This window comes from Artemia sp. Qi Xiang Cuo, chromosome 1 (genome assembly GCF_049724085.1).
Source record: "Artemia sp. Qi Xiang Cuo chromosome 1, ASM4972408v1, whole genome shotgun sequence".
In the NCBI taxonomy this organism is placed as follows: domain Eukaryota; kingdom Metazoa; phylum Arthropoda; class Branchiopoda; order Anostraca; family Artemiidae; genus Artemia; species Artemia sp. Qi Xiang Cuo.
In genome coordinates, this window is record NC_142794.1 from 82250853 (window position 1) to 82278415 (window position 27563).

Here is a 27563-nt window from a genome sequence, read left to right on the forward strand (position 1 = left end):
TTAAACCCAGTTTTTTTCAAAAAAGTATGAGGGCTTCTTAGCTAATACGTTAAAGGCAGAGATTCTTGAACTTATTGACTTACAATAATTTGGAAACCTGAAGGAGACACCTACTTCACACTTCCTTGTTAGTCTTCTTGACACCATTCTTAAAAACCTTGAAAACCCCGATACCTGATGGAGTTTCAAGTGAGTCCCTTTCTAGTTAAAATTGTTGCCTCCCTTTTAAAAAATCGTTTTCAAGTGCTTAAATATAAAAATGTGTACTCCGATACCCTTTCTATCTTTTTTGGGGTCCCCAGGGGGCTCTGACGGGTCCCATTTTATTCCTTATAATGGTTAATAGCCTCATGACTGACCACACTGAGCAAAGGAAGTATTTGGACAACATATCTGCACTTGAGGTTTGCCGACGAAATATTAAAAGCTCAATGATGACATTACTTGACGATGTCACAAAGGAGGCTTCTTTGTCGAAGATGAAAGTTAACGCTAATAAATTGTCAGTTATGACAGTTAATTTTTTAAAATCATCCCCCTCTTTCACAAACCCCCATTCTTTCCAAAATTTCTGTCACATGCATTAAACTACTTGGGGTGACCGTTACTGCTAACTTGAAGTGGGACGCCCATGTTCAAAACATCCTCAAACAAGCTTCCCCTTTGGTTTCCCTTCTAATACTCGAGTTTACTTGTTCAGTGTGGCATTTCGGTCCATCAGACGCTGAATGAAAGTTATGTTTAGGGGGATGGGAGGGCTAAAAGAACTTTCAGAGCCGTGACCTATCTAGATTGTTTTTTCACCCTGAAAATGTTGGTATGTCAATTTTTGGGACAACATATATTTTTGTTTACAAGAAAACTATATAATCACACATATACAATTATTGCCCGTTTAATAAGATAGATGTATTAAGATAAAAGGTTCGGCAAAGGACATTTTACATACTCCGCATTTCTCGAAGGACTTGAAAAATACCCACGGGACGCGAAGAATTCTTACGCTTCTTCAAGAAGTTTCTGAGGACTAAACCTTCTTTGCAAATATAGTAGGATCCTCAAAATTTGTAGGCTAATAGTTTTCAACTCCTATTCTATCCTCCTCTGTATACAGCTAATATTATATTTTGAAGTTGCAGATGTACCCTCACCACCTGGTATACCACATGCATCCGAAGTTGGCGAAGATTTTGTTACTCTTTCTTGGGATAATCCCAGTGACGATGGGGGTGCTCCTATCATAGGCTTTTGGATAGAAAAGTGTGAAATTGGTTCATTTGTCTGGGAAAGGATCAATACAACAGTGTGTATAACGAATCAAATCATAGTTTCTTGCCTTATGGAAGACAGAGAATATGATTTTCGTGTTTTGGCCGAGAATAAACTTGGTACAAGCCTGCCATCTACAACATTGTCGCCAGTGAGGATATTTGATCCCAAAGGTTCATATATGTATATATATATATATATATATATATATATATATATATATATTTCTCGCTAGAGCTTTTTAAATCCCATTCTATTTAGTGGTGAAAATGTCTTTATGAATGATGAATGTTTTAATTTTTTTGTATAAATACCTTCATAACAAAAGTAATGTCTTACTACCCGGTTGAAGTAGTTATTTAAATAGGAAAAGATAGTGATAATCAGACAATCAACTAGACAGTAAGACGCCTAATAAAAGAAAGTACCGCAGTTATTGCAATAAGACCTAGTATCTAAATGTCCAATACCATAATATGAATAAAAATTCCTAATAACAACAAGTCATCACAACATAAAGCCGCGGCAATTTCTTGTTTCTACTTACCGCGAGGGTCATTGCTCCTCAAGGAAGACTTCCTTGTGACAGGCTGGTATAAATGAGACATCATAGAATTTTTAGGGTGTTTAATAAGCGGCCAGTAGTGGCCGTTACTGTACTCTTATATTTTGACCCCCCCCCTCCCAAGGTAGTTCTCTGAAAATATTAATCTTTGAAAAAACGAACTACTATGGGCGATGGGGGCTAAAAAAAAACTATTACCACACTGTTTACCTATTTTGCACGTTTTTCAAATTTTTAAACCTTAGAAGGAAGGTGTGACCAATACTCCTCCCCTCCACAAAAAGGTCATGTTTGAATCACGGTCCATAGAACTATAGGTACCGTCTTTGTTGATTGTGCTGTCACAGATTTTAACAACAAATACTAATAGGATAGTTTTATTTATACAAGCAATCATAGTTTAGAATAAAAATTCAAACTAAATGGCGCTAGTACTTGCAACGAAACCAAGAAAAAAAAACACGTGTTTTAACCAATAATAATATTGGTTAAAGAAAATAACACCAACTTGGCAAATGATGATATCATATCATAATCACCAAACATGTAGAATAGAGTGGTAAACGATAGTTCTACAGAATGGGATCTATAAGAGTTAATCATTGTAGGGGGAAGGGTGGCATAAGCTAATTGATAGTTCACATTACAGTGAGGGAGGTGGGTTTTTTTGGGGGGGGGGGGCGAGGGATTAATTTTAACCAGGTCACCATCAACCGTAAAATAGCCCTGCTTTCTGATGCTGCTGGTTTTCAAATCGACACCTTTTCAATAAACTACCCACTTAATAGTCAATTTAAACACAGGACTATGTTTCATCATAATTCAAACTTTAACTACATCTTTCATATTACTAACCGTCTTAGAAATACAGAGAGAAAATGGCACGAAATGCAGTGCATCTTGGACGGTTTTAATACAAATGGCGTTAAACAAAAAAATTAACTAGTGAACTTGTCTAGCTAAGCAAATACTAGTTTAGTTTAGCTGGAATATAGGCTACCAGTCCATAAAATGCCGTTACTCGGTTAACTCATCAGCTGGTACAACTACAGTTAACTCATTTTGACGTGTAACGGGGTAAATAATGTTTGACAGTCTTTAGTACTAAAGGATGGCCTGCTAAACTAGTTTTGTGTCTGTCAAACATTTTATATTAATATGCTGTAAATAAGGCTATTTTAAGAAACCTCCATACTTCTTTTCTTCATTGGCCCCACAGTATGGAAGTTGAATCCATATAAACTTGACCTGTGAAACTAGTTTTGTGTCTGTCAAAGATTTTATATTACTGTGCGGTAAATAAGGCTATCTTAAGAAATCTCCATACTTCTTTTATTCATTGGGCCAAAAAACAACCAATCACTGTAAATCTAAGAAGATGTTTCTTTTGTTTTGTTTCTATTATACTAAGATCTGTTCACCATTAAATGGAAAGGGTTTTTAAAGCTCCATGTTGTTGCCTTAGGCAATGACACGGAGCTTTACCCGTAGACTTTCTTATATATTTGAAGATTCTTTTACGGTGTTTTTTGTAGGCTTTACCGCACTAGACAAAAAATAATCTGACGTCAGTGGGATGTCGAAAGACTATTGGTTCAATTCTCACGCTGATTGGGATTTTTTTTGCACTTCTCTTCTACAATTCTCTTACATTTGCAAAACGCCATAGCTAGGGGTTGAAATAGAAATAAAATTCGAACAAAGTTCATTTTAATGCTTCTTGAATGTGTTTAGTGAAGCTCAAAGATCAGGAATGGTCTTCATAACTTTCGGTAGGCTTTCTTTTGTCACTTGTGTGGTATCATTCATTTTCAATAGCTGAGAAAGTTGGGAACTAGTGCAAACTTCTACTTCTTGAATGTGCTTGTCAAGGCTGTATCCAGGGGGGCTACAGAGTTTGCCCCCCCTTCGGAATATTAGTCCCAGTCGTAAAAATGTAACATGCGCACACATTTTTTTTTATCTACCCCTCCTGAAAAAAATATCACTCCCATGAACAAAATCCTGGATATGGCCATGGTACGCCGTGCCAAATTGCCTTATGTTTAGTGCAGTCATGATCAAGACAGTGAAAATGAAGAAAAATTCACTGTTAGTGAATCGTTTAAGAAAGCATGTATATTTTAGCACAAACCTCCGCTAAGTTATAATGTAAGGGGTGCAAAGGAACAATAACAAGATAAACAGCAAGAAGTGAAAGAATACTATGAAAAAAAATATTAATAAGATGAAGTAAAAGATGCGGTAGGACGAAATAAGAACCAAAAAAGCAAAGCTTTAAACTTGAGATTCTGCTGTCAATCATACATACCAGCCGGCAATATTATAGCGATGTTGCTTGGTCATTTGTATCCTCTTTTAGGACTTGCTCAAAATTAGCAAAAAAAAAAAGAGAGCAAACATTATGAATTAAGAAAGGGAAAAAGCTCCAGGCCTCATATTTTTAAAATATTTCCTATTCGCTCTCCATTTCCTTAAATTATAACCAAATCAACTCCTGCGGATAAGAATAGATGTTATGGGCACAACATAAAATGGATTTTCATTCAAAACGAAAATAAATTTTTTTCTTCTTGTTTTCAATGAAATCTTATATTCTATTCTAAATATTTCGTAATTACTGATGGTGGGGAAAGTAAAGAGTAACTAATATGCTTGTGACAAAAATCTGGTCTATAGTCAGTAAGTTTCAACTATTGTATCTTCGTCTTTTTTCAGTTTGCCCGCCGGAAGTAGTTCAACCAATGGTAGATTTCCTCGCACTGGGATGCAGGAATGTCAGTTTTACCTGTCAAATTCTTGGCCACCCCTCTCCTTTTATTACATGGCATAAAGGTGATAGAGAACTCTGGGAAAGTGATAAATATAAAATTAAAAGTAATGATAATGTATATTCTCTAGAAATAGAAGACATTGGCATAGATGACGGAGATGAATATTCATGTTGTGCTGTGAATAAGCGGGGCCAGGCATCAACTAGTGCTCGTTTGTTTGTTAGAGTTCCACCAAAAATCAGGTTGCCTCCAATATTCCGTGAAACTGCGTATTTTAATAAAGGCGACAGTGTTGTTCTGACTATTCCTTTTTCTGGGATCCCTGAGCCGACGATAACCTGGTCACGTGACAGTGAAAAAATTCTGAGTGACGTTTATTATGATGTAAAAATTCGAGACGGTAGTGCTATTCTGACGATTCGTGATGCAACACCATTTGATACAGCATCCTATAAAATAGTGGCTGAAAATGAACATGGAGTAGATTCTGTGACTGTTAAGATTCAAATCCGGGATAGACCAGATCCACCTTCCTCTCTCAAAGTTGAGGATGTTACGCATGATAGTCTAATTCTTAGCTGGCAACCGCCCTCTTGGGATGGTGGATCTGCTATTATGAATTATACGGTTGAGAAAAGGGACTCTCCAACATCGTCTTGGGAGTTGGTGTGCTCAACAACTTTTCCTATCGCAAACATAGGAGAGCTCAGTCCTTCACGAAGTTATCACTTTCGTGTCTATGCCGAAAATATTCATGGATCAAGTGATGCTAGCGAAATAACTTCCACGCTCACCTCAAAGTCACTCTCAGAAACTAAAGAGGTCGAAAAAGAAACCAAAGGTATTTATCAGGCTTATTACTGCTCACCATTATTTTTTGCCGGCTCATTGGTATATCGCAGGGTGGGAGGGGTGTCGCAGGGAATTTATTATCAAAGTCGATCAGAAAAAGTGTTTTACTCAAATTGAAGTTATTTCCTGCTTTAAATTGATTTATTTAAAGAAAACCTAGATTTTATAAATATAAACCTTGTTTTTACTAGGAGGTGAGGGAGGGGGGGGGGGTCAAAGTCTGATTTGGATTTTGGTATTTATGTTTCATCGTGGGCCTAATCCGTCATTTACTAGGCTGATACGGATATGGCCTCGAGTAGGAAATGTTTCTGTAGAGATTAATTAAAGAGATAAAAAGGACCAAAAAGGTGAGGATTAAGGCCCTAATTTTTCAAATTTCAGCAAGGCTCTTCAGAACCTGCTTGTAAGACATTCCTTCTATACTCGCAACCCCTAATGTCTTCATCAACAACTCACTTGGTGCTATATTAAAAAGAAGTTTTAGGCTATCGCAGGAAGTTTGCGCGCTTAAGCTGGTGTATTATTCGCTAAATTCGGTAAAGAGGGTGAGAACTCACTTGGTGGTGTGACAAGCAAATGGTAGATTGTAGCAGGAAGTTAACGCATATAAAAAAGTTTAATATTCAGTAAATTTAGTGAGGATGGTTGGGGCGAAAATACGACCAAGTTCATATGTCTCTTTCGGCAAAGTAGTGCACCTCTCTTAGCGGCAGTTTTGAATGCACAAAACTGATGTAGGTGTTTTTTCTCATTTATGTGTAATGTTATGAGCTATAAAGGCAGAGTTTTTAGTTTGATAGTCAGTTTTAGTCCTTCTTGAATCAAACACTGAAAGTAAACTCACTATTTTGTTTCGGGCAAAGACAAAATGGATAAGTAAGGAAGCAGAGTATATAGTTTGAAGCTTACTCTGGAAGTAAACTATTTTTCTATGATAGTATTTCTACTCTTTTCTTACACGTCAGTATCATATACATTGTTGACTTTACATGCATAATCGAGACATTGAACCCTATGAGGGTCCTAGTTACAGTGTAGCTTTATGGTAATGAATAGTTTAAATTGAAATAGCTCTGATTTTTTTTTATATTCTGCAGATTTAAGTTAAACAACCGAAAATAAAATTGTGTGCCAATGCATGATGATTGGATATGGTAATATAAATAAGGTGTAAACTAATATATTTTTTTATTCCATTTTCCAAGTCCCAGGTGTTAAGTATTTGGATAGTTGATATAGTTGATTTGTGGGTAGTTGAAGTTCTCGTGAAACAAAAACATGAAAAACCGTGACAAGTGAAAAAAATACTTAACTGTAAAACAAGCTAATCTGAATAATGTGAAGTGGAAGATACGGTAGAAAGAAGTGGGAATTAAAAAACTTGAGATTAAAACTGAAAATTCTGTTGTCAATCATACATACCAGTCAAAATTATCGTAGTAAACTTGCTTGGTCATTTTCGCTTAACGAAATTTATCGTTCTTTTTAAGGACTTTCTCAAAATAAAGAAAGACTTTTGACTTAATGGGCAAATTTGAGAAAACACGGAATAAATCATAAAACATAAATTAAGTAAGATAAAAGGCTTTGGGGCTTCAATTTTGAGATTATTAATTAAAATAACTTCCCGAAAAAGAACTTTCTCCAAAAATAGTAAATAGCCATATTAAACTTAGAAATAGCAGAAACAAATTCATATAATACTTCAAACTAAAACGACCAGAAATTACTTTTAAAGAATAAATGAAACCCAAAAACAACAGAAATTAAATAAACAATCATAGCCAACAAACAAACAACAGGTGCTACTATAAATGAATAAATACATCTTAAAACGAGTAAAACCTAAATTGAATTTTCAAATCAAACTTAAAACGAACAAAAATCATTACAAACAAGAGTTTGTGTACTGCCTCCTTCCCAAACTGTAAAAGTGTAAAGCCTACTGCGTCATTGGCGTTTTATTGAAAACTAAATATGTCTTGAACAGTCCTTGGATAGATTTAGTAATTTGCTCTTGGAAGGAACAAATTTTGATGAATTAATCAAGTTTGTAGATAATCTCTCCTTTATTGTCATGCATTTTGTATATAATCAGGCGATAGAGCCGCGGTTCAGTGATAGCCTCCTAAGCTCCTTCTTTGGTGATTGCAAAGAATACAGATTGGCTCTCAACCACGCAAAATAAGTTATCATCGGGTTTTTTCCCCCTTAAGGGAGACCCCAAGTTCCACTCAGTGACATTTCCATTTGTTTTGTCGTCAAAAATCCCTAGATTCCATTTCCTGTTATGCTTTAATCTCTTAGTGCTTTTTTCAAGCATGCTTATTAGACGGCAGTGCCAAATCAATCCAAACTTTTACTGTAATACTTGGATTTGGGTGCGACAATGTGACAGTGTTAAAAATGTCTTGTTTATGTAAGACAGCAACTCGAATGCACTGCGTCTGTTTGTGGTCCATTCGGCCATAAAACCAGCTACGTATGCGACGAAATTAAAAATATTTAGAACAGAGCAGCACCATTCAGAAGTGGAAGTGGAGTTGTAGATCATAGCCAAACACTGGAAATATGAGGCTTGAATTATTACGAGATAGGCGGGACCACTTCATAATATCTTTTGGGAAAATGTTGCTTATCTCACCTTAGCACCACCACATCTTTCCAAAAGATACTAAAGTGAATTGCCAAAGCCGGGAATTATACCTCGTGAAATTCAAGACAAATAGGTATCGAAACTTGTTCGTCCCCTATTTTGGAGACGAACAAGTCATAGAGATTTAATACATATTATCTGTATTTATTGTTTTTTTTATAACTAATTTAAAAAAAAACTTTCCGGAAAATAAGTTTTTCAAAGAAAAGTAAAGGCCATTTTAAACTTAAGCTCAGCAGACACAAATACCTTTTAAAATTCAAACTCAAAACGACTAGAAATTACTATTAAAGAATAAATGAAAGCCAAAACGAACAAAAATTGAATAAACAATCATAGCAAAAATATACAACAGGTACTAATATAAATGAATAAATAGATCTTAAAGCGAGTAATGCTTAGATTGAATATGAAAATCAAGTTTAAAACGAAAAAAATATTTTCCTATTGAAGTATAAATGAAACTTAAAACGAACAGAAATTAAATAAACAATCAATGCAAACAAACACAATAGATATTAATGTAAATTAATAAATAAATCTTAAAACTGGTGAAACTTAAATTGAATATGCAAATCAAGCTTAAAACGAACAGAAATCACTACAAACATGAGCTTGGGCATGAATTCCTTCTTTCACTATAAAAGTCTAAAGACTACTGCGTCATTGGCGCTTTACTAAAAATCAATTGTAAGACAAATTTTTTCTTTTGTACTTAATATTGAAATAAACATTAAAATTATAGTACAATTTTGAACTGATGAACTTTCAGAAATTAATATCATTATGCATCAAATATTCAGTTTAATTTATTAGCTCTTTTTAAAGTTGTTAAAGACGAATATAGTTTCCCTACAAACAAGTGACTGGATACTGCCTCCTTTCCTAACTGTAAATAAAACCAAAAGCCTACTGCGTCATTGCCGCTTAACTGAAAACGAATTATATTACAAATATTTTCTTTATAGCATTGAAAATAAAAAATAAAATTACAGTGAAATAAAATATTGAACTGATGGATCTTTCAACAATTAATATCAGTATGCATCGAATATTCAATTTGATGTTGTTTATACTTTCCAAGACTGTTCAAGACGCATATATTTTTCAGTAAAGCGACAATGACGCAGTAGGTTTTAGACTTTTACAGTGGGAGGAGTTCATACCCAAACTCTTGTTTGTAGTGATTTTTGTTATTTTCAAGCTTGATTTGCATATTCAATTTAAGTTTAACCCGTTTTAAGATTTATTTATTAATTTACATTAATATCTGTTTTATGTTTGTTTGCATTGATTGTTTATTTAATTTCTGTTTATTTTAAGTTTCATTTATACTTCAATAGGAAAATATGTTTTCCGTTTAAAGCTTGATTTTCATATTCAATCTAAGCATTGCTCGCTTTAAGATCTATTTATTCATTTATATTATTACTTGTTGTATGTTTTTCCTATGATTGTTTATTTAATTTCTGTTTGTCTTGGGTTTCATTTATTCTTTAATAGTAATTTCTGGTCGTTTTGAGTTTGAATTTAAAAATGTATTTGTATATGATTATCTTGAGTTCAAAATGGCCTTTACTTTTCTTTGAAAAACTTATTTTTTCGGAAAGTTTTTTTTTTAGTTTTGTTCGTTTTTGATTGCAAAAAATTTCAAGTTTTTAAAAATTCCTTATTTCTAAATCAAACTTAAAAAAAAAAAAATCAAATAGTCATCAAAGTATCAAAACTGGTATCAAAGTAACAATATCAATGTGAAAAAAGGGGCTTGTGTCAACCTCGGAGTTTTTATTATCTGATGGTTGAACTATTTTTAACAAAATTGCTATCTTAAAATTTTTATCGGATAGGTTTGGAGAACAAGGGTGAGGGGGGGGGTCTAATTAAGCTTCGGTCTCTTTTAACTCTTTAAAAGTGAACCATAACTTTTTATTTTCAATCAAAAGAGCCCTCTCTGAAGTTCATACGATCATCCCTTCTATAAGAACCATATATATCCCCAGAGTATAACTTACAACGCCTGGCCCTGGGCCCGGGGGGGTTGTGTCGACCCTGGAGTTTTAATATCTGATGGTTGAACTATTTTTAACAAAATGGTCAACTCAAATTTTTATCGGATGGGTTTATCCATCCGATAAACCCAAAGGCGGGGAGGACGGGAGGGGCTAGATGCCTTCCGATCTTTTTTCACTCTAAAAAAATGAACCACAACTTTTAATTTCCATTAAAACGAACCCTCTCCGAAGTTTATACGAGCATCCCTTTCATAAGAACCACATACGGCCCCAGGACACTCCGGTGTCGACATATCCCCCCAGGGATTATGTCGACACCGGATTGTTTGTTATATGACCTTTGAACTATTTTGAAAAGAATGTGTCTCTCAAAGTTCTTATCGGATGGGTTTGAGGAAAATAGGGCGTGGAGAGGGGAGGGCTAGTTGCCTTCCGATCTCTTTTGACTCTTAAAAAGTGAACGAGAACTTTCAATTTCCAATCATCAGCCCTCCGAAGTTTGTACGAGCATACCTTCCATAAGAACCATATATGCCCCCAGAACAATACTTACAACGCCTTCCCCGGGCCCTGGGGGGTTGTGTCGACACAGGAGTTTTTCTTATCTGACCTTTGAACTATTTTTAACGAAATAGCCATGCGTAAAGGAGTTTTTGTTATATGATCTTTGAATTATTTTTAACAAAATGCTACCTCAAATTTTTTATCAGATTTATTTTGGGAAAAAGGGCTTGGGGGGGGACAGTTACCCTCCGATCACTTTTGACTCTTAAAAGGGGCACTAGAACTCTCGATTTCCAATTGAATGAGCTCCCTTTGAAATATAAATGAAAAGCATAGCATATATTAAATACATAATCTAACCTAGGTACCTTTTAGTCCCCCTAAACCCCAAACAACTGAAGTTTAAATCTTTGTCAAGGATTGAGCAGCACCTCACATGCAGAGAAAACCTGTTTTCAATTAAACCCTCTGAAGTTTATACGACGACCCCTTCTATATGAAGTGCCTCTGGGAAAAAAAATTAATGGAGTGGGGGGGAGGCTAGCTGCCCTCCAATCACTTTTGACTCTTTAAAAGTGAATTACAACTTTCAATTTCCAATTAAATGAGCTCTCTGGGAAGTTTATATGAGGACCTCTTCCCTAACACCAAAATATTCCACACGGGCATAAATTACACCGTCTCCCGTCGGGCCCTGGGGGGGGGGGGCTGTGTCGACACCGGAGTTTTTTGTTATCAGAACTTTGAAGTATTTTTAACAAAATGTCTATCTCAAAATTTTTATCTGATACAATTAGGGCGTGGAGGAGGTGGGAGGGGCGGGGGGGGGGGGCTAGTTGCCTTCTGATATCTTTTGACTCTTAAAAAGTGAACAAGAACTTTCAATTTCCAATCAAATGAGCCCTCTCCGTACGAGCATCCCTTCCATAACAACTATATATGCCCCTAGAACATTACTCATAACGCCTGCCTCCGGGCCCTGGCGGGTTCCGTCGACACAGCAATTTTTCTTATCTGACCTTTGAACTATTTTTAATGAAATGGCTATTACAAAAATTTTATCGGATGGGCTTGGGGAAAAAGGGTTGGTGGAGGGGGGGGTGCTAATTACCCTCGGACATCTTTTGACTCTTAAAAATTGAACTAGAACTTTCAATTTCCAATCAAATGAGCCCCCTCTGAAGCTTATACGAGCATCCCTTTCATAAGAACCATATACCCCCCCAGGACAACACTTACAATCCCCCGGGCCCCGGGGCAGTTTTGTTGTCTAATTTTTGAACAATTTCCAAAAAAAATGGCTGTCTCAAAATTTGTAGCGGATGGGTTTAGGGAAAAAAGAGCGTATGGGGGGGGGGCTAGTTGCGCTTAAATCTCTTTACTCTTAAAAAGTGAACTAGAACTTTCGATTTCCAATCAAATGAGCCCTCTATGAAGTTTATACGAGCATCCCATTCATAAGAAACATACAGGCCCTTAGAGCATAACTTAGAACGCCTTCCCCTAGGTCCTGGGGGGTTGTATTGAAACCGGATTTTTCCTTATCCGACCTTTGAACTATTTTTAAAAAAATGTCTATCTCAAAATTTTTATCAGTTGGGTTTGGAAAAAGAAGGAGGGGGGGGCTAGCTGCCCTCGGATATCTTTTGACTATTAAAAAGTGAGCTCAAACTTTCAATATCCAATCAAATGAGCCCTGTCTGAAGTTTATACGAGTATCCCTTTCATACAAACCATATAGGGTCCAGGACATAACTTACAACGCCTGCCCCCGGGCCCTGGGGGTTTGTGACGACACCTGAGTTTTTGTTATCTGACTTTTGAGCAATTTTTAACTTAATTGCTGTCTCAAAATTTTTATTGGATCCATTTGGGGAAAAGGGGCGGGGGGGGGGGGGGGGCTAGTTGCCCTCCAATTTATTTTGACTCTAAAAAAAACTTAACTAGAACTTTCAATTTCCAATCAAATGAGCTATCTCTGAAGTTTTAACGAGCATCCCCTCAATAAGAACCATATATTCCCCCAGGGCATAACTTACAACACCTGCCCTATGGCCCTGGGGGGCTGTGTCGACCCCGGGGTTTTCGTTATATGGTCTTTGAACTATTTTATTAAAAGCTATCTCAAAGTTCTTATCGGATGGGTTTGAGTAAAAAAAGGGCGTAGAGGGGGGGGGGCTAGTTGCCCTCCAATCTCTTTTGACTGTTAAAAAGTGGACTAGAACTTTCAATGTTAACTCTCTGAGGCTATTTCGAGTAACCTCCGCAGAAAACCCTTCTTTGCCCCCAGGGCACAGTTTAAAGCACCCGCCCCCGGGCCCTTGGTGATGGTGCCAACACCGGAATTTTTGTTAACGGGTCGTAAAGTTATTTTATAAAGACCGTCCGTCTCAAAATTTTTATTGGATGCATTTGGGAAAAAAGGGTTTGGGGTGGGGGAAACTGGTTACCCTCGAATATCTTTTGACGCTTAAAAAGTGAACTAGAACTTTCAATTTCCAATAAAATGAGCCCTCTCTGAAGTTTATACGAGCATCACTTCCATAAGAACCATATATGCCCCAAGGGTATAACTTATAACCCTTGCCCCTGAAGACTGTGGGGGGAGTCTCCTGCTCAAACATATAATTTCCAGAACTTTCAACTACGTGGAACAAAATGGCTATATCACAATTTTGATTGGATGCGTTTGGAGAAATGGTGGGCGTGGAAGGGGTTTCAGTTGCCTTAGAATCACTTTCGACTAGTAAGAAAGGAACTAGCCATTTAAATTTCCAATCGAATAGGCCCTTTCTGAAGTTTCTACGACAACGCTGTCTACACAAAATCTTATATGCCCCAGGGCATAACTTACAACTCTTGCCCCGAGGGCTGTGGGGGGGGGGTTATCATCCTCAAAGACCTAATTTCCAGAACTTAAAACTACGTTGAATAAGATGGCTATCTCAAAATGATGATTGGATGTGTTTGGGGAAAAGGTGGGCATGAGAGGGGGGTTAGTTGCCCTCCAATCACCATCGACTATTAAAAAGGGCACTAGCCATTTAGATTTCAAGTCGAATGAGCCTTTTTTGAAGTTTCTACGACAACGGTCTCTATAAAAAACCTTATATGTCCCCAGTGCATAACTTACAACCCTTGCCCTGAAGGCTTTGGGGGAGTGTCCTCCTCAAAAACATAATTTATATCTGGAAATCAACTACGCTGAGCAAAATGGCTATCTCAAAATTTTGATTGGATGTGTTTGGGGGAATGATGGGCGTGGGGGGCTAGTTGCCCTCCAATCACTTTCGACTATTAAAAAGGCACTAGAACTCTCGATTTCCAATTGAATGAGCCCCCTTTGAAGTTTCTACGACGAGCCCTTCCATATGAAGTGCCTCTGAAAAAAAAAAAATAATAATAAAACATTGGAGCCATATGGTCTTTACTACCGTATAGGCAACGCTATAGCGTTGCCTCTGAAAACTACGTAAATTAGCCTTGTGCTAGAGTGAATGTTTCAGTAAAACCTAGTCTAAGCAAGTACCCCCTACAAAAAGATGCCTGTGTGTCTTCTTAAATTATATTCATTTTTTTTTTATTATCATAGAAAGTTTGGAAATGCTGCATAATATTAATTAGTTCGACGACAACAGTAATAGAAACATGAACTTAGAATCATTTCGCTATCAAAATGTCATATGCTAATCCAGTGCTGTCATAGGATTAATACCTATTGGTCCCCATGTTCCTCAACTACTACTACTAACAACTCAACGCAGCACCAAGTCGTCTGAGGCCAACACAGCTACCCACGCTCCTCTTCCATCCCAATCTGTTCAAAGCCTCCCTCTGTACACCCTCCCAGGACGTCCCCATTTCCTTTAAATATTTCTTTATGATATTCTCCCATCCCAACCACGGACGACCGGCTTTCCATTTAGCCCTAGACGGTTGGCCGAAAAGGACAATTTTTGACAATCTGCCATTCTTCAACCGTAGACCGTACCCTAGTAATATCAACCTTTGTCTCATTATAGCCCTAGAAAGTGGGATTGAACCACAGTTTTCGTACAGCCTACTGTTTTAGACACGGCCAATCAGCCAGGTACCCAGAACAATCTGTAGGCAATTTCTCTGGAAAACATCTGGCTAGTTCCTCAATATTATCACAAAAAATTTATCCCTGCAACCACAATAGATGTTATGGGCACTGCTGAAAGTTTTGAAGAAAAATATCCTAATAATTTGCGAAAGTATGGAAAATTTGGATGAAAGTGAATATTTTTTTTTAACATCAATTCCAGTTCCTGGATATATCTCCTTATATTTGAAGCCGCGTTTCACCCTTACAAACCTGGGGTCCCCCCTTTGGGTATAAGGGATGAAATTGCTTAAAATTATTTTATTCCCCTGTTGTAATTCACCTATCGATTCCGCTGTCGTACAAATGTTCTTGAGCCTTTACTAGCTCTATTAGCTCTTCCTTAGAATACTTAGCGTTTTTTCATTCCAATTTTCTTTTCCTTTCTTTCCTTTTCCATTCCCTTTTTCATTATTTTGAAGAGAATGTTTTAACATTCTAGAACTACATCAATTGATCGGTCCAAGTGCAAAAAGTGGCACTATATCAAACAATATTAAGTCCTTTTGTTATATTTTGAATGGCTAGAATTATTTTTAATTAAGACTTAGAATATTTAAAAGTAAGCTCAAATTTGGTATTAGCCCATATAAATCTGGTGCTTGCATCCATTTAGAGCCATGATTCCCAACGTGGGGTGTAGTCCCCACCGGCGGGCCATGGCAATATTTGGGGGAATCTCCGGCAGGACATGCACCGTTTGGCTGACTATACTTTTGAGCCTTAATTTAAAAAACATTTTTTCATATGAATCCCGTCACATTCATGTGTATTTCAATAGCAAAAAGATACATGATAGTATTGGAATAACCATGTATTCTATAAAAGGTGTTTTTTACAGACAATATTTTTCGTTAGCTTAAAGTATGCCAGGAGGGAGACCCAATAAAAACACGAAGTTAAAGACCTTTTTAGCTTCCATCGGATGAACACAAGTGAAATTTTGAATAACAAAACTGAAATGCCACGAGGGTGGCATCGGCGTTTTAGAAATGCCAAGGTGACGCATGACCCGAAACATCCATATAAGCATGGATTTTTTCTATCTTGTTCAGGAACACCCATATAAGCAGGGGGTAGGATTCTGATTACAACTGTGTTTTAAGGAGTTGTCTTCGCTTTTTTTCATTCATTCTTTATATTTTTGTCATTTGAAGTATCCTCATGAATGTCATGGAACAATATTTAGGTTTGTATTCTTTTCCTTGTCTGTACATTTTTTTCTGCTGAGTGATCTTTTAAAAGTTAATTTTTATTTAATCAATTGTATGTTTTAGTGTCAATAATGGAATGGTGTCTTTCCTTTTTCGGGTTTATCTTATTCGTGTACGTTAAATCTAATGTTGGCCCATTAAGTTCCCATGTGTAGCCTACTATTCACATTGTGCTCCTTTAAGTTTTGTCTGGGAATAATATATTTTTTTACAATTTTTTTTTTTTTGGGGGGGGGTTTCAGTTGTGTAATTATGTGGTCGTGATAAGATACAATTGTAGGGTAGTTTATTTATGGGGTATGAAATCTCAGGATTTTTTAATTCGCATGGTAAATTCAAATGTTTGAATTTAGAGTATTGATTACTTTATAAATACACTGAAACCAGAGTTATGAAAATGAGTTCGATGACTTGATGAGGTATGTGGAAAACAACACTTTTCCATGACAGAAAATTATTTTAACTTCTAGCATCTATTCTTCCAAAAGAAGTGCGTTATATTGATTCAGAGATGATCCCAGAAGATTCTGTTTTACTATTAGTTGAAGACTCTTACCATGTTGCCTGTGTCCCCAAACAAGCTACAGTGGACTGCACGTTAGAATTCTCTGTCGAGGTAAGTCCTTTTGTGTTTATACATGTTTCAATATTTTCCTTTTAAAATCATTTCGTCATTTCTTTAGAGCAGCGATGTGAATAATACAAAAACAAAATTCCAATTAGATTCACAAAACCTGAAAAAGATGTATCTTCATGATTTCTTTTCTTTTTAATCACGAAATCCAATTTTCAACTTTTAGGAAGATGTACAATGGCAAACGGTCATTTTCGAATATTTGCATTATTTTATCCTTCCTTTTGGTGTCTTGTCTCTTTCTGGATATCATAAATTTTTTTTAATGATCTTTTGCTTTTTTTTTTACATAATTCGGAGCTGACATATAGGATGGCCACTACTGGTTTAAGAAGAAAAACACTGAATTCGCAAATACATCAAAGGATACCTTTTCGCTTTTCAATTTAGTCTGTGATCCAATGCCTGTATCTCTCAAGGGAGGAACAAATCTGTTACAGTTGGTTTGCCAGTGATTTACAGGGTAGGCAATTCAATGCTGCTGATTCCAAATATTGGGGCGCAGTGGTTCCCAAGCGTGTAGAACAGCTTGATTTCCGCCTATGAGTTCAAAATTCGCCTATAACTGCATTGTTCCACAGTTTATTTTCTGAAGCTCCGAAATTGACACCGAAATACAACAAACTGTACTTATTCTGAATTACAAAAAAGGTACTTTTAGGTTATATTTTGTTTTTCGCTGGAACAAATGTAGCAAAAAAGAGCGTACTTTTCAAATATTTTTGTATTTTTTCTTTTTGCTCAAAAATTCTTCTAGAAAGCTCTCATTTTTTCATTTTAATTTGAGATGTTTATAATTATTGTGAAAAAATTAGGCATATTTATAATGGCAAATTTTTTTTGATGGATTTGAATTTTTGTTAAGTTATATATACATATATATATACACACACACACACACACACATATATATATATATATATATATATATATATATATATATATATATATATATATATATATATATATATATATATATATATATATATATATATATATATATATATATATGTATATATATATATATATATATTTATATATATTCCAGAGTGATTAAAATAAACCACGAGAAGTCCTTTTCAAATGTATGTTAATAAAATTTGTATTGTGAAATAGTCCTCATGAAATTTGATGGGGGGAGGGGTATTTTTGTGAGAGGAACTTTTGCGGAGGAGTTTCCTGGAAAGGGAAGAGTTTTTCATTTAGAGGGGGGCAGATTTAGTTGCAATACTTGAAAAAAGATACGAAATTAAATAAAAAAAGCCATATTTTTATTCAGTTTAAAGTAAGGAGCAACATTAAAACTGAAAGCGAACATAAAGACTGTTTGTTCAAATTTTTTTAAGAACAACTCCTTAAACACAAGAGCCATTTAATTAGAATAAGAAGCTTTTTCTAAAAGTGCATAAAAACTTCATCGTGAAAAGCAAGGTATCAAGCAGGGGACTTCTCGAGAATTCTTCTGGGTTGAGAATTCTTTGTCCAAGGGGCACGGGTTCTATCCCTGGCATGGCCAGTTATTTGGTTTGGAACGCGGGTCAGTGGTGTGACTCTGCAAGCTTAGCCAGAGTCCACCCAGCTCTAAATGGGTATCTGGAGATATCTGGCGAAGGTAAGCAGGAAGGGTGAGCAAGAGAACAGTATGGTTGGTCCCCAACTCTCCATTGCACTTCCTGGCTGAAGGGCCACGAAATGGATATCAACACCACCGGTTTGGATCTTAAGGGTCTTGTGCCGTCATACTTACTTACTTTACAACCCCCTCATATACGGAATATTTTCTATTCTGTTTTAGTTTTAATGTTACTCCTTACTTTCAGTTTAAACATTCTTTTATTTAATTAATTAAAATTTATATCCGTTGTCACTTGTCTTCAGCTTGTGAATCCATCGAATTTTTATCGAAGCGTTATGTTATGTATCAATTTACATTCAGGCAGTTATTAACGAATAAAAGTGTATTGCAAAAAAAACAAAAAACAATATTTTGTCTCAATGTTGGTTTTTCATAGTTGTAGTCTACATTATATGTACCAAATGAGGTTGGCTCTACAAAGATGTCACACTTTACAGATATTAAAAAGTACCTCAATAGAAACGCTGATTTTAAAAGTGTTGATGTTTTATAGGTTCCTACATCTAAAATTCGTGTTTTTTCGCCTATTCATTCCATTGAGGGGATTGAACCATTAAGCGACGAAGTTTTCTTGAAAAGACACGCAAAATACGATACTGATGAGAAGAAGCGGAAAAGGTTTGATTTCTTTCTATGATCTCTAATAGGAAATATAAAAAAAACTAAATCTAATGTGACTTTATGGGTCCTGTTTTCTTACTTCCTTCTAAAGAAGCTTGTTGCAAAGGCATAGCGTTACATTGGTTGTCGTTCGAGTATTTTCTCATGTCAAATTAAAAATTTTTCAGAGTTATACTAAAAACAAATAAGGTTCATTTAAAGTACCAAGGACACCAAAATGAAAACACATTTAGCCCTCTTAATCTATTTTAGGTCTATTCATACCTGAAAATCCGGGTTTCCTACGAGTTTTTGTTTAGCTGCTATTAGCATTTTTAGTTTGAATAAATTCGCAAAACAGTGTTGTCAATAATAAAACAACGATAAACTTCGGAGCTGAATAATATTAGCGAAAACTATTTCCTACGAATCCGACACTGTTTTTCATTTGTGAAAGTACAAATTTACAAAATCTGTTGATTGTTATATATATATTAGTGAAAATACATTTTGTGAAAAAATATGACCTCAAGTTCAGAAAGTGACTATTCTGATGTGTCAGAAAATATTTTGATGATGGCCAAGCACTAGATGGTATGCAAGATACCATTTCAGGATACTTTCTCCAGCTAGACCTCGACACCGCGCCTGGGGAGTCAAAACCCACCGCTGACACGAGGCCGAGTGCTACTGGATCGTCTTCACGCCGCCGGCACACTACATGCATATCATTGGTAACCTAGATGGTGTGGTTTGTGCTCTTTACAGGCACTTTTTTGGCCCTTTTCTGGTTTATCGCACGAACAGTCGGTGGTTGTCTGTCTTGTGTGGGATAGTATTTCGATTTTCCGATTTGAAATCAAGAAGGCCTTCTACTATCCCTAGATTTTCGGGTATTTCCCCGGAAATGTATGCGTCTCCCCGAACAAAAGTTTGGTTATCCGAATCCCCGAAAATCACGCAAAAACGGTGCCACCCCTAGCGATTTATCACCAGTGACTTTCCCTGCCAAATATTACTTGGCATACCCTAATTCTTCACTACTCTCTTGTTCATTAATTTTCGTCTCTTTTGTTACTTTGAAATAAAAAAGAGACAAATGCAATTGCAAATATTGCAATATACACAGTTCTTCATATGTTGACAAAAAACAGGATCGTCTTTATGAAATGAGTTCAAATCATTTCGAATGCAGTTTCCCATCGTTTGTAGTCAAGAATTTTATTTTCAAGTTGAATCCCAAAAAAAAACCTTCTATTGTGACAAATTTAGCTATAGACTAAGCTATGTACAAGGTTTGGGAATTAAAGATTGAACTGGAAGTTACATAAAAAATATGATACGAAAATAAATTGTAAATTATTGCCTATAGGAGTGGGGGTAGGGGACTATCATTTTTAAATGATGATACATAATTTTTTTATTGAAAGCGGGGATGAGAAAAGGTTGATTATTTTTTTAATTTAAAATGGCCACAAAACAAAATGATATCAAATTCCCTGGGAAACCATTGAAATATTTTGATAGACCCAAGGCCCCCCATTAAGATTTGTTCATTGTCTTGGGTATTTTGCGATTTCTCATAGGCTGCTGGCCTAATTTGGCTTTTTTGTGTGCTCCCTTTTAATTGTATTCTTTGGATCTTATTGAATGCCACGGCAAATATATGACTCAGTTTTCAAACAATTTGAGGTATATCTAAATAATTTCGACATTTTTGTTGTTGTCTTTGCATCCCCTTACTCATACCCTCAATTTTTTTCAAGGAACACTAATCTTTTTAACGTTATTTTGCGTGTTTGCTTGAACCATATAGTGACCTTTTTAATTATTAAGTAACTTATTTTTCTGATGAAAGCTGAGACAGTATCCTATGAATGTGGTATCCAGAGGGGGGGGGAGGGAAGTATTAAATTGAAATGATAATATCTCGAAATTTTTTTATTGAAAGCATGGATCCCCCATTTCTTTATTTCTAATTTAAAGTAGAGACGGTATTTTATCAAGGTGGTATCCAGAGAGGGGGGGGGGAGTAGTGATCTATAATATTTAAATCATAATACCTCGATTTTTTTTAAAGAAGGGGTGCCAATAAGTTAAGTATTTTTGTTATTTCAAGCACAGACGGTAGCCTATCACGATAGCATCCAAAGGGGGGGGGCATAGGGAGATATTATAATTTCGGTGATAGTACCATGATAGTACCTGTTTGTAATAACATGCATATTTTTAATGATCCAACATATCAAAAAAAAACAATCAATCTCAATTTAAAACATTAACTGTTTTAAAGGTGATATGCAAAGGGCATTATAAAAAAAATAAGCTTCTAAGTTAAAAGCTATATACAAAGTTTTCTGATTAGCCTAATTGAATATTAAGATGGTCTGGCCTAAAAAATAAGACACACGTATAGTCAGAACTCCATTGCAAATCCATAGATAGCTAAATTTATCAAGACTCCCCCCCCCCCTCCCTCCCTCCGTAATGGTGAAAAATATACCCTGAATTATAAATCAACACCATATTTTTGGTACATAGCCTAGACTGCAGTTTTCAACCAAATTTAGCGTTTCAGCACAATTCAAAATAATAAGTATTTTTCATGCTCTTTTATAATTAAATAATCACTTTACAGGGACTATTAATTTTGTTCCCTGAAGGGGCTAGAAGGCTCAGAACAGCCCATAGAAACCTAGTAACCCTATGCTCAAAAATTTGCTTCTTTAAATAACTGGCTAAGGAGAAAAATAGGTCATATGTAGCTGACTAATGATTGAAGCTGACTTAGACTATATATTTCCATATTAGGGGGGAGGGGAGTAAAGCATAGGCTCGTAGTATCAACTTCAAAGTCTAATAACCATAATAATTTATTTATTATGAAGTAACTAAGTAAGAGTCTTTTATTCAGACTCATTACTAAACAAAATATAACCCAGTTGTGCTGATGATTTGTATCTGGTAATTATGTCAGTGATGTCAATCCTCAAAATCTAAATGGGGCAAAAATAACCAGTTAGCCATGATAAAATAAAAAGTAGTAAACTAGAAATAAGAAAGTATTTTTCGAAGTCTAACTGAGGCAACTGCTCCCCCCTTACATAATTGGCACCCCAAAATTATGTGGCCTAATGCTGAATTAGAATAAACAGTGTACAATGGCAAGTACAAACAATACAATAATATATTGTATATGATTTATAATACAATAATATATATTACATAATAACAATGACAGATAATGATCTAATAGTATTGCTTTATTTAATCAACATTTGTCATTCAGAGAGGCCATGACTCTCTAATTTTGTTCTTAATATAATTCCTGTTTTGTTCCACTAAATTTATTTTGGTACTCTTCTAATATATGGGCAACATGCAAGAATGCAACTTGAGAAAAGCCAAGATCAGATAACATTACCTAGTAATTTCCTATTTTACGCTCTATAAACAAGGGGTTTATCACTCCAGGAACTATATTTAAGCTTTAGTTTTTTGGGGTTTAGGAGGAAAAAAGGCACCTAGGTTAGTTTAGGTTATGTATTTATCATCTGCTATGCTTTACCCCCACCCCCCTCATGCGCAAATATACAGCCAAAATTTGTTTCTAAACTATTATACTTGTATACTATTTTTTTTTACTTAACTATCATTAAACAAACTTCACTTGTCGTATGTTCCCCAGATATTAGAACAGTACTTTTTTTTCCTGCATTGCTTTAGTATAACAGTGTGACATCCTTTTCACTAATGAATACCCATAATTTTTTGAAGGCCTATAGGATATATGTTCTGAAAATTCAATCGGTTATTATTATTGTTGCTGGTTTGCCTGTGAATCCAGGCAATTTGATGTTCATATGTTAGTCCTAAGACTCAGCTGCCCTTGCCTGAGACTATAGGCAGGCAGACCTTATGTCACCTGTTCACCTGCAAATCCAGGCAACATGTTGGTTCAACTAATTTTGAATGAATTTTGTGTTAATGTAACTGTCTGAGCTTATAAACTGGGTTGCCTGTCTAAGACTTCAGTCAGGTAGACCCTATGCCACCTGTTTGCACACAAGGCCAGGCAACTTTTCAGTCAACCAATTTTCAATTTATTCTGTTTTAGTGTAACTGTCTTGGCTTATAGATTGGGTTTTCTGACTGAGGACTGCAAGTCCAGGTGACTTAGTGGTCATGTTAATCATAAAACTTGGTCAGATTGCCTTAGACTCTAGGCGGTCAGGCCTACTTGGAAAGTCTACTTGAATTACAATAGAGATGACTAAGATTTTTGGGCTGACTCACAACAGACAATGTCTATGGAACTTGCTGATGAAGAAGCTTCCTAAGCCTAATTTTCCTGGCCACATAAATTCTCAGGTAGGTTGACTAAGTTTTAGGATTCATATGTGACCACCAAGTTACCTAAACTGCAATTGGAACTATGAAAAGCCATCTGTATGACTTTGTTGTTTTCTCTATGTATCAGTGGGGTAATGTAATGTCTTTTGTATGACATTTTAGTGGATCATATATTAAATAAGAAAACAAAAAAGCATTCTGTATAACTTTATTCATGTTTCTCTATAATAATTTGATGTTTAAAAAGTCATACAGAAGACTTTATATCATTCTCCATGTTTAAAGGAAACACAATATTGCCTATTGTTTTGATTTTATAGTGCTTTGTATATAAGAGTAAATGACAATATTTGTTGCTTAGAGTATAAAGAACCAATGACTTTAATAGGCCTAGTCAAACAGTGCTCACCCAAGTATATGTATTTCTAATATAAAAAAAGCATAAATGGTATATGCTACTATTATAGTAACTATAAGGTAGACTTATATCAAAATATTCAAGCAAATCACACAGCCTACTAGGTGTCTTACCTTAGCCTACATAAGGTAGGCTAGGCTATCAGTGGAAGTCATTAGGTCTGCAAAACTACCAATAGGGTAGCTTATATATTGATACTTTGTTTTAGAATCATTAATGTTTACCTTTAAACTTCTTCATGGTTAAAAGATCCTGGAATGCCAAAAATCCTAGTAACATCAAGACTAGGCCTAGTCTAGCCAAGCTCTTTTCAAGAAGCATTCCTTAAAAGTATTTTTCAAAGAAAAGAGCTTTGCTGAACTAGGTTCCGATTTCTGTTTTACCAGAACATACAAGAACACAATACTTTCTAAGGTATAGTGCTGATTTTCTCCTTTTTTGCCCTTTTGCTAATATTTAACAGCACATGTTCTTTATTTTTGACAATGGCCATAAACTTGTGTACTCAAAAAAGTTATATAAGTGGGTGATCCCTCTCCTTAAAAAATGAATTATCGGTTTCTCACACTAATTTAAGACGTATATGGCTGTGTAAGTTTGCACTTGACCAATTTAATGAATTAGTTTTCATTTTAGGCGTCCTTGGTACTTTAAGTTTATATTTTTAACAACTGTTAACTGAAAAAGTTTAGTTAAGGACCAAAAACTATTAACATAAATAAATACATGAATGCACAACATAGACTTTGAAAAAACAGTTCTATGTGTTCCCCCCCCCCTGGAAAATAACCCCTGCAGAAAATGCCCCCCTCCCGCGACCCCCCTGCAGGGAGAATACCTGCAAATAAAATCATTACTTCGCATGAAAAATACCCTCCACCCCCTTGCGGAAAATGGGCTTTTCTAAATTTGAGAACTTTATTTGAGTTGTGTTTTGTAGTATAGTTGTGTTTTTTTGTTTGTTTTTTTTAAGTGCTAAGGGAAAATGAAAAAGATAAATTTACACACCATATGTATCTTAAAAATATAAAAAAAAACCGTAATTCAGTTTTTGTTGAAAAGACTTGCATATGAAGTTATGCAATTTTTGGCAGCAGCGGGCGCAAATTGAAAAAAAAGAAGAAGAAAATAAAACAAGAAAAAATGAATGTAGATAAGAAGATTTAGTATTCCTTTGAAACCATAGTTGGCTCTGGTAACCAACAAATTCTAATAGTTTAAGTTTTTACGGACAAAAGCGCTGTCAAATTCTACGGGTAAGTTTTTCTTATCTTTCAAATATGAAACTACCGCAAGTCACCATTAATAAATAAATGAAACCCCAAAAGAACAGAAATTGCAATAGATAACCTAGTCAAGGTCAAAACAAGCAAAAATTGCCAGGAGTAGGGCTGCAAACCCCCATCACTTCTCAAGACCAGAACATAATTTGCACTTTGCTTTAAAAAAAATAACCGTTGATTGTCAGTTTAATATACATATATTGATATTTATTCCTTAAAGTCTTCATAATTCTTTATTTATTATAGTAAAAAAGTGAAAACATTTAAAATATATTTTGCTTTCAGTAAAGTGCAAATTATGTCCTACTCTTGAGAGGGCATGGGGACTGTCAGCCCTACTCATGTTAATTTTTGCTCATTTTGAGTTTTCCCAGTTTTGAATACCATTTTGAGTACTCAAAAAACACTCGAAACATTTTTGTGCAATAAGAAGGGAAGTGTCACCTTGAAGCACCCTTGTGGACATTCCTACATTTTCCACGGAAAATTCTTGCCAGACAATTTGATCCCTGCTGAAAGTAAATTTATTCCCAAAATTTTCTCCCCACTGAAAATCTCCCAGACACTCCCCACCCACTGGAGAAAACTTGCCTGCGAAAAATCACTTTATCCTTCCCAATAACAAATAGTATCTGTAAGTAAAGGACAAATTAAAAAACTAAAAAAAGGTACTTAAGCTTCAAAAATTGGGCTCTCTGATTGTTTTGTAGTTAGCAAGGGAGGGAGAAACCTCAAAGGATGCATTTTAATGCCAAAACATCCCAGCTCTCATTGAGCCATCACATAAACACAGAATTACTTCTAAGAGAAAGACGAAGGGAGGGTTAGGTAGAAATTGATGTATAATCCCCAGGGTCATAACCAGAATTTTAATTTTTTTTAGGGTTTTTTTTTTGGGGGGGGGGGGGGGGGTTACAAAAGGAACTATTAAAAAACGTCTCAAAATTGTGAAATTCATATCTATTCCCTTATTATTTCTGGGAATATTTCCGTTCTATGTTGTTATTGTGAAAAAAAAGAGTAACATTAAACCCCGAAATGGGCAGAATTTATCCCACTTAGGAGGAGGAATGCCCCTTCTTCATCAGCACCTCCACCTCATGGACGTAGAAACGACTTATAACCTAGTGACGACTTAGTTAAAGTGAATTTGAAATGAATTTAAAGGCGATAAGAAGAAATATAAAAAAAAAAAAAAAAATAGCAGCCAATAGCTTAGCGGAGATTTTAGCAAGACAAACTACATCTAACGATGAAAGTTACCCATCAACTGAATTGAAGAAAGAACTGCCCCGTCTTGCTTGTGATTCTATTAAAATGCTCGAAATAATGAAAGTAATTGGAATGCGATTGGAGGATTTCAATCATCCGCGGCATGTTCACAAAGCGATAAAATTACACGATTACTTGTTTTGTCGTGGTAGCAAAGGTGTTTTTGAAATAACCAATGTGTGGCATGACAAAATAAATTGTCTGGTGGAGGACAAGTTTCAAATGCTGAGTAGTTACTTCAAACAGAAAATTAGAACCGATGCTGAGATATTGTTTCAAAAGCTTCAAGCATGAAGAAATAGGAATAAACTGTTGCATCCGCAATCAAACAGTTCGTGGTAACGAACTGTAAGTAAGGAGCGACCCGGCTCAATGGTAACCGAAACTCTTGAAAACGGAATTTTGATACCAATAGATACATCAAAAGAATCAGATTTTAATGCTGATTTCAAATATATAAGTTTCATCAAGTTTAGTCTCACCCATCAAAAGTTACGCGCCTGAGGAAATCTGGCTGATTTTTGGAAAAAGGGGGAAAGATCCCCTAAAAGTTATAGAACCTTAATGAAAATCACACTATCATATTCAGCGTATCATAGAATCCTACTGCAGAGGTTTCAAGCTCCTATCTACAAAAATGTGGAATTTTGCATTTTTTGCCAGAAGAAAGATCACGGATGCGTGTTTATTTTTTTATTTTTTTTTTCCCAGGGATGATCGTATCGACCCAGTGGTCCTAGAATATCGTGGGAGGGCTCATTGGAACGGGAATTAAAAGTTCTAGTGCCCTTTTTAAGTAACCAAAAATGGAGGGCAACTAGCCCCCCTCCCACGCTCATTTTTTTCCCAAAGTCACCCAATCAAAATTTTGAGATAGCCATTTTGTTCAGTATGGTCGAAAATATGATAACTATGTCTTTTAGGATGACTTAATCCCCCGAAGTTCCTGGCGGGAGGGCTGAAATTTATGAACTTTACCCAATGTTAACATATAGTATTGGTTATTGGGAAGTATACAGACGTTTTCAGGGGGATTTTTTCTGATAGGCGGGGGGGGGGGGGTCGGGGGTTATGTGGGAGGATATTTCCATGAAAGAAGTTTTCATGGGGGAAGGGACATTGCTATGAAGGTGGCACCGGATTTCCCAGCATTATTTAAAAAAAGATCAGAAATTTTATAAAAAAAACAAGTTTTTCAACTGAAAGTAAGGAGCAACATCAAAACTTAAAACCACAGAAAACATTACGTATATGATTGAGTTCACCCCCTAGTCAATACCTCGCTCTTTAAGCCAAAGATTTTTTAGTACTTTCATAAGAGCTATTTATTCTAATTAACGGAATTTGTGATTAAGGGGTCATTTTTAAAGAATTGGAACAAAATTCGAACTT

The 27563-nt window shown here is 35.6% G+C and overlaps 1 protein-coding gene across 3 annotated transcripts in view; it reads left to right on the plus strand.

The window, feature by feature from the left end:
- The window catches only part of LOC148956806 (uncharacterized), a 91725-nt gene that overhangs the window by 55826 nt on the left and 8336 nt on the right, over positions 1 to 27563 (plus strand). The window contains exons 6-9 of one of the 3 annotated variants that reach the window (XM_089096470.1): positions 1134 to 1442; positions 4553 to 5449; positions 16446 to 16591; positions 18739 to 18863. In XM_089096470.1, the coding sequence (XP_088952596.1) occupies positions 1134 to 1442; positions 4553 to 5449; positions 16446 to 16591; positions 18739 to 18863 (1477 nt within the window). The remainder of the gene's footprint in view (positions 1 to 1133; positions 1443 to 4552; positions 5450 to 16445; positions 16592 to 18738; positions 18864 to 27563) is intronic. The other 2 variants (XM_089096475.1, XM_089096482.1) reach the window with 2 other exon arrangements.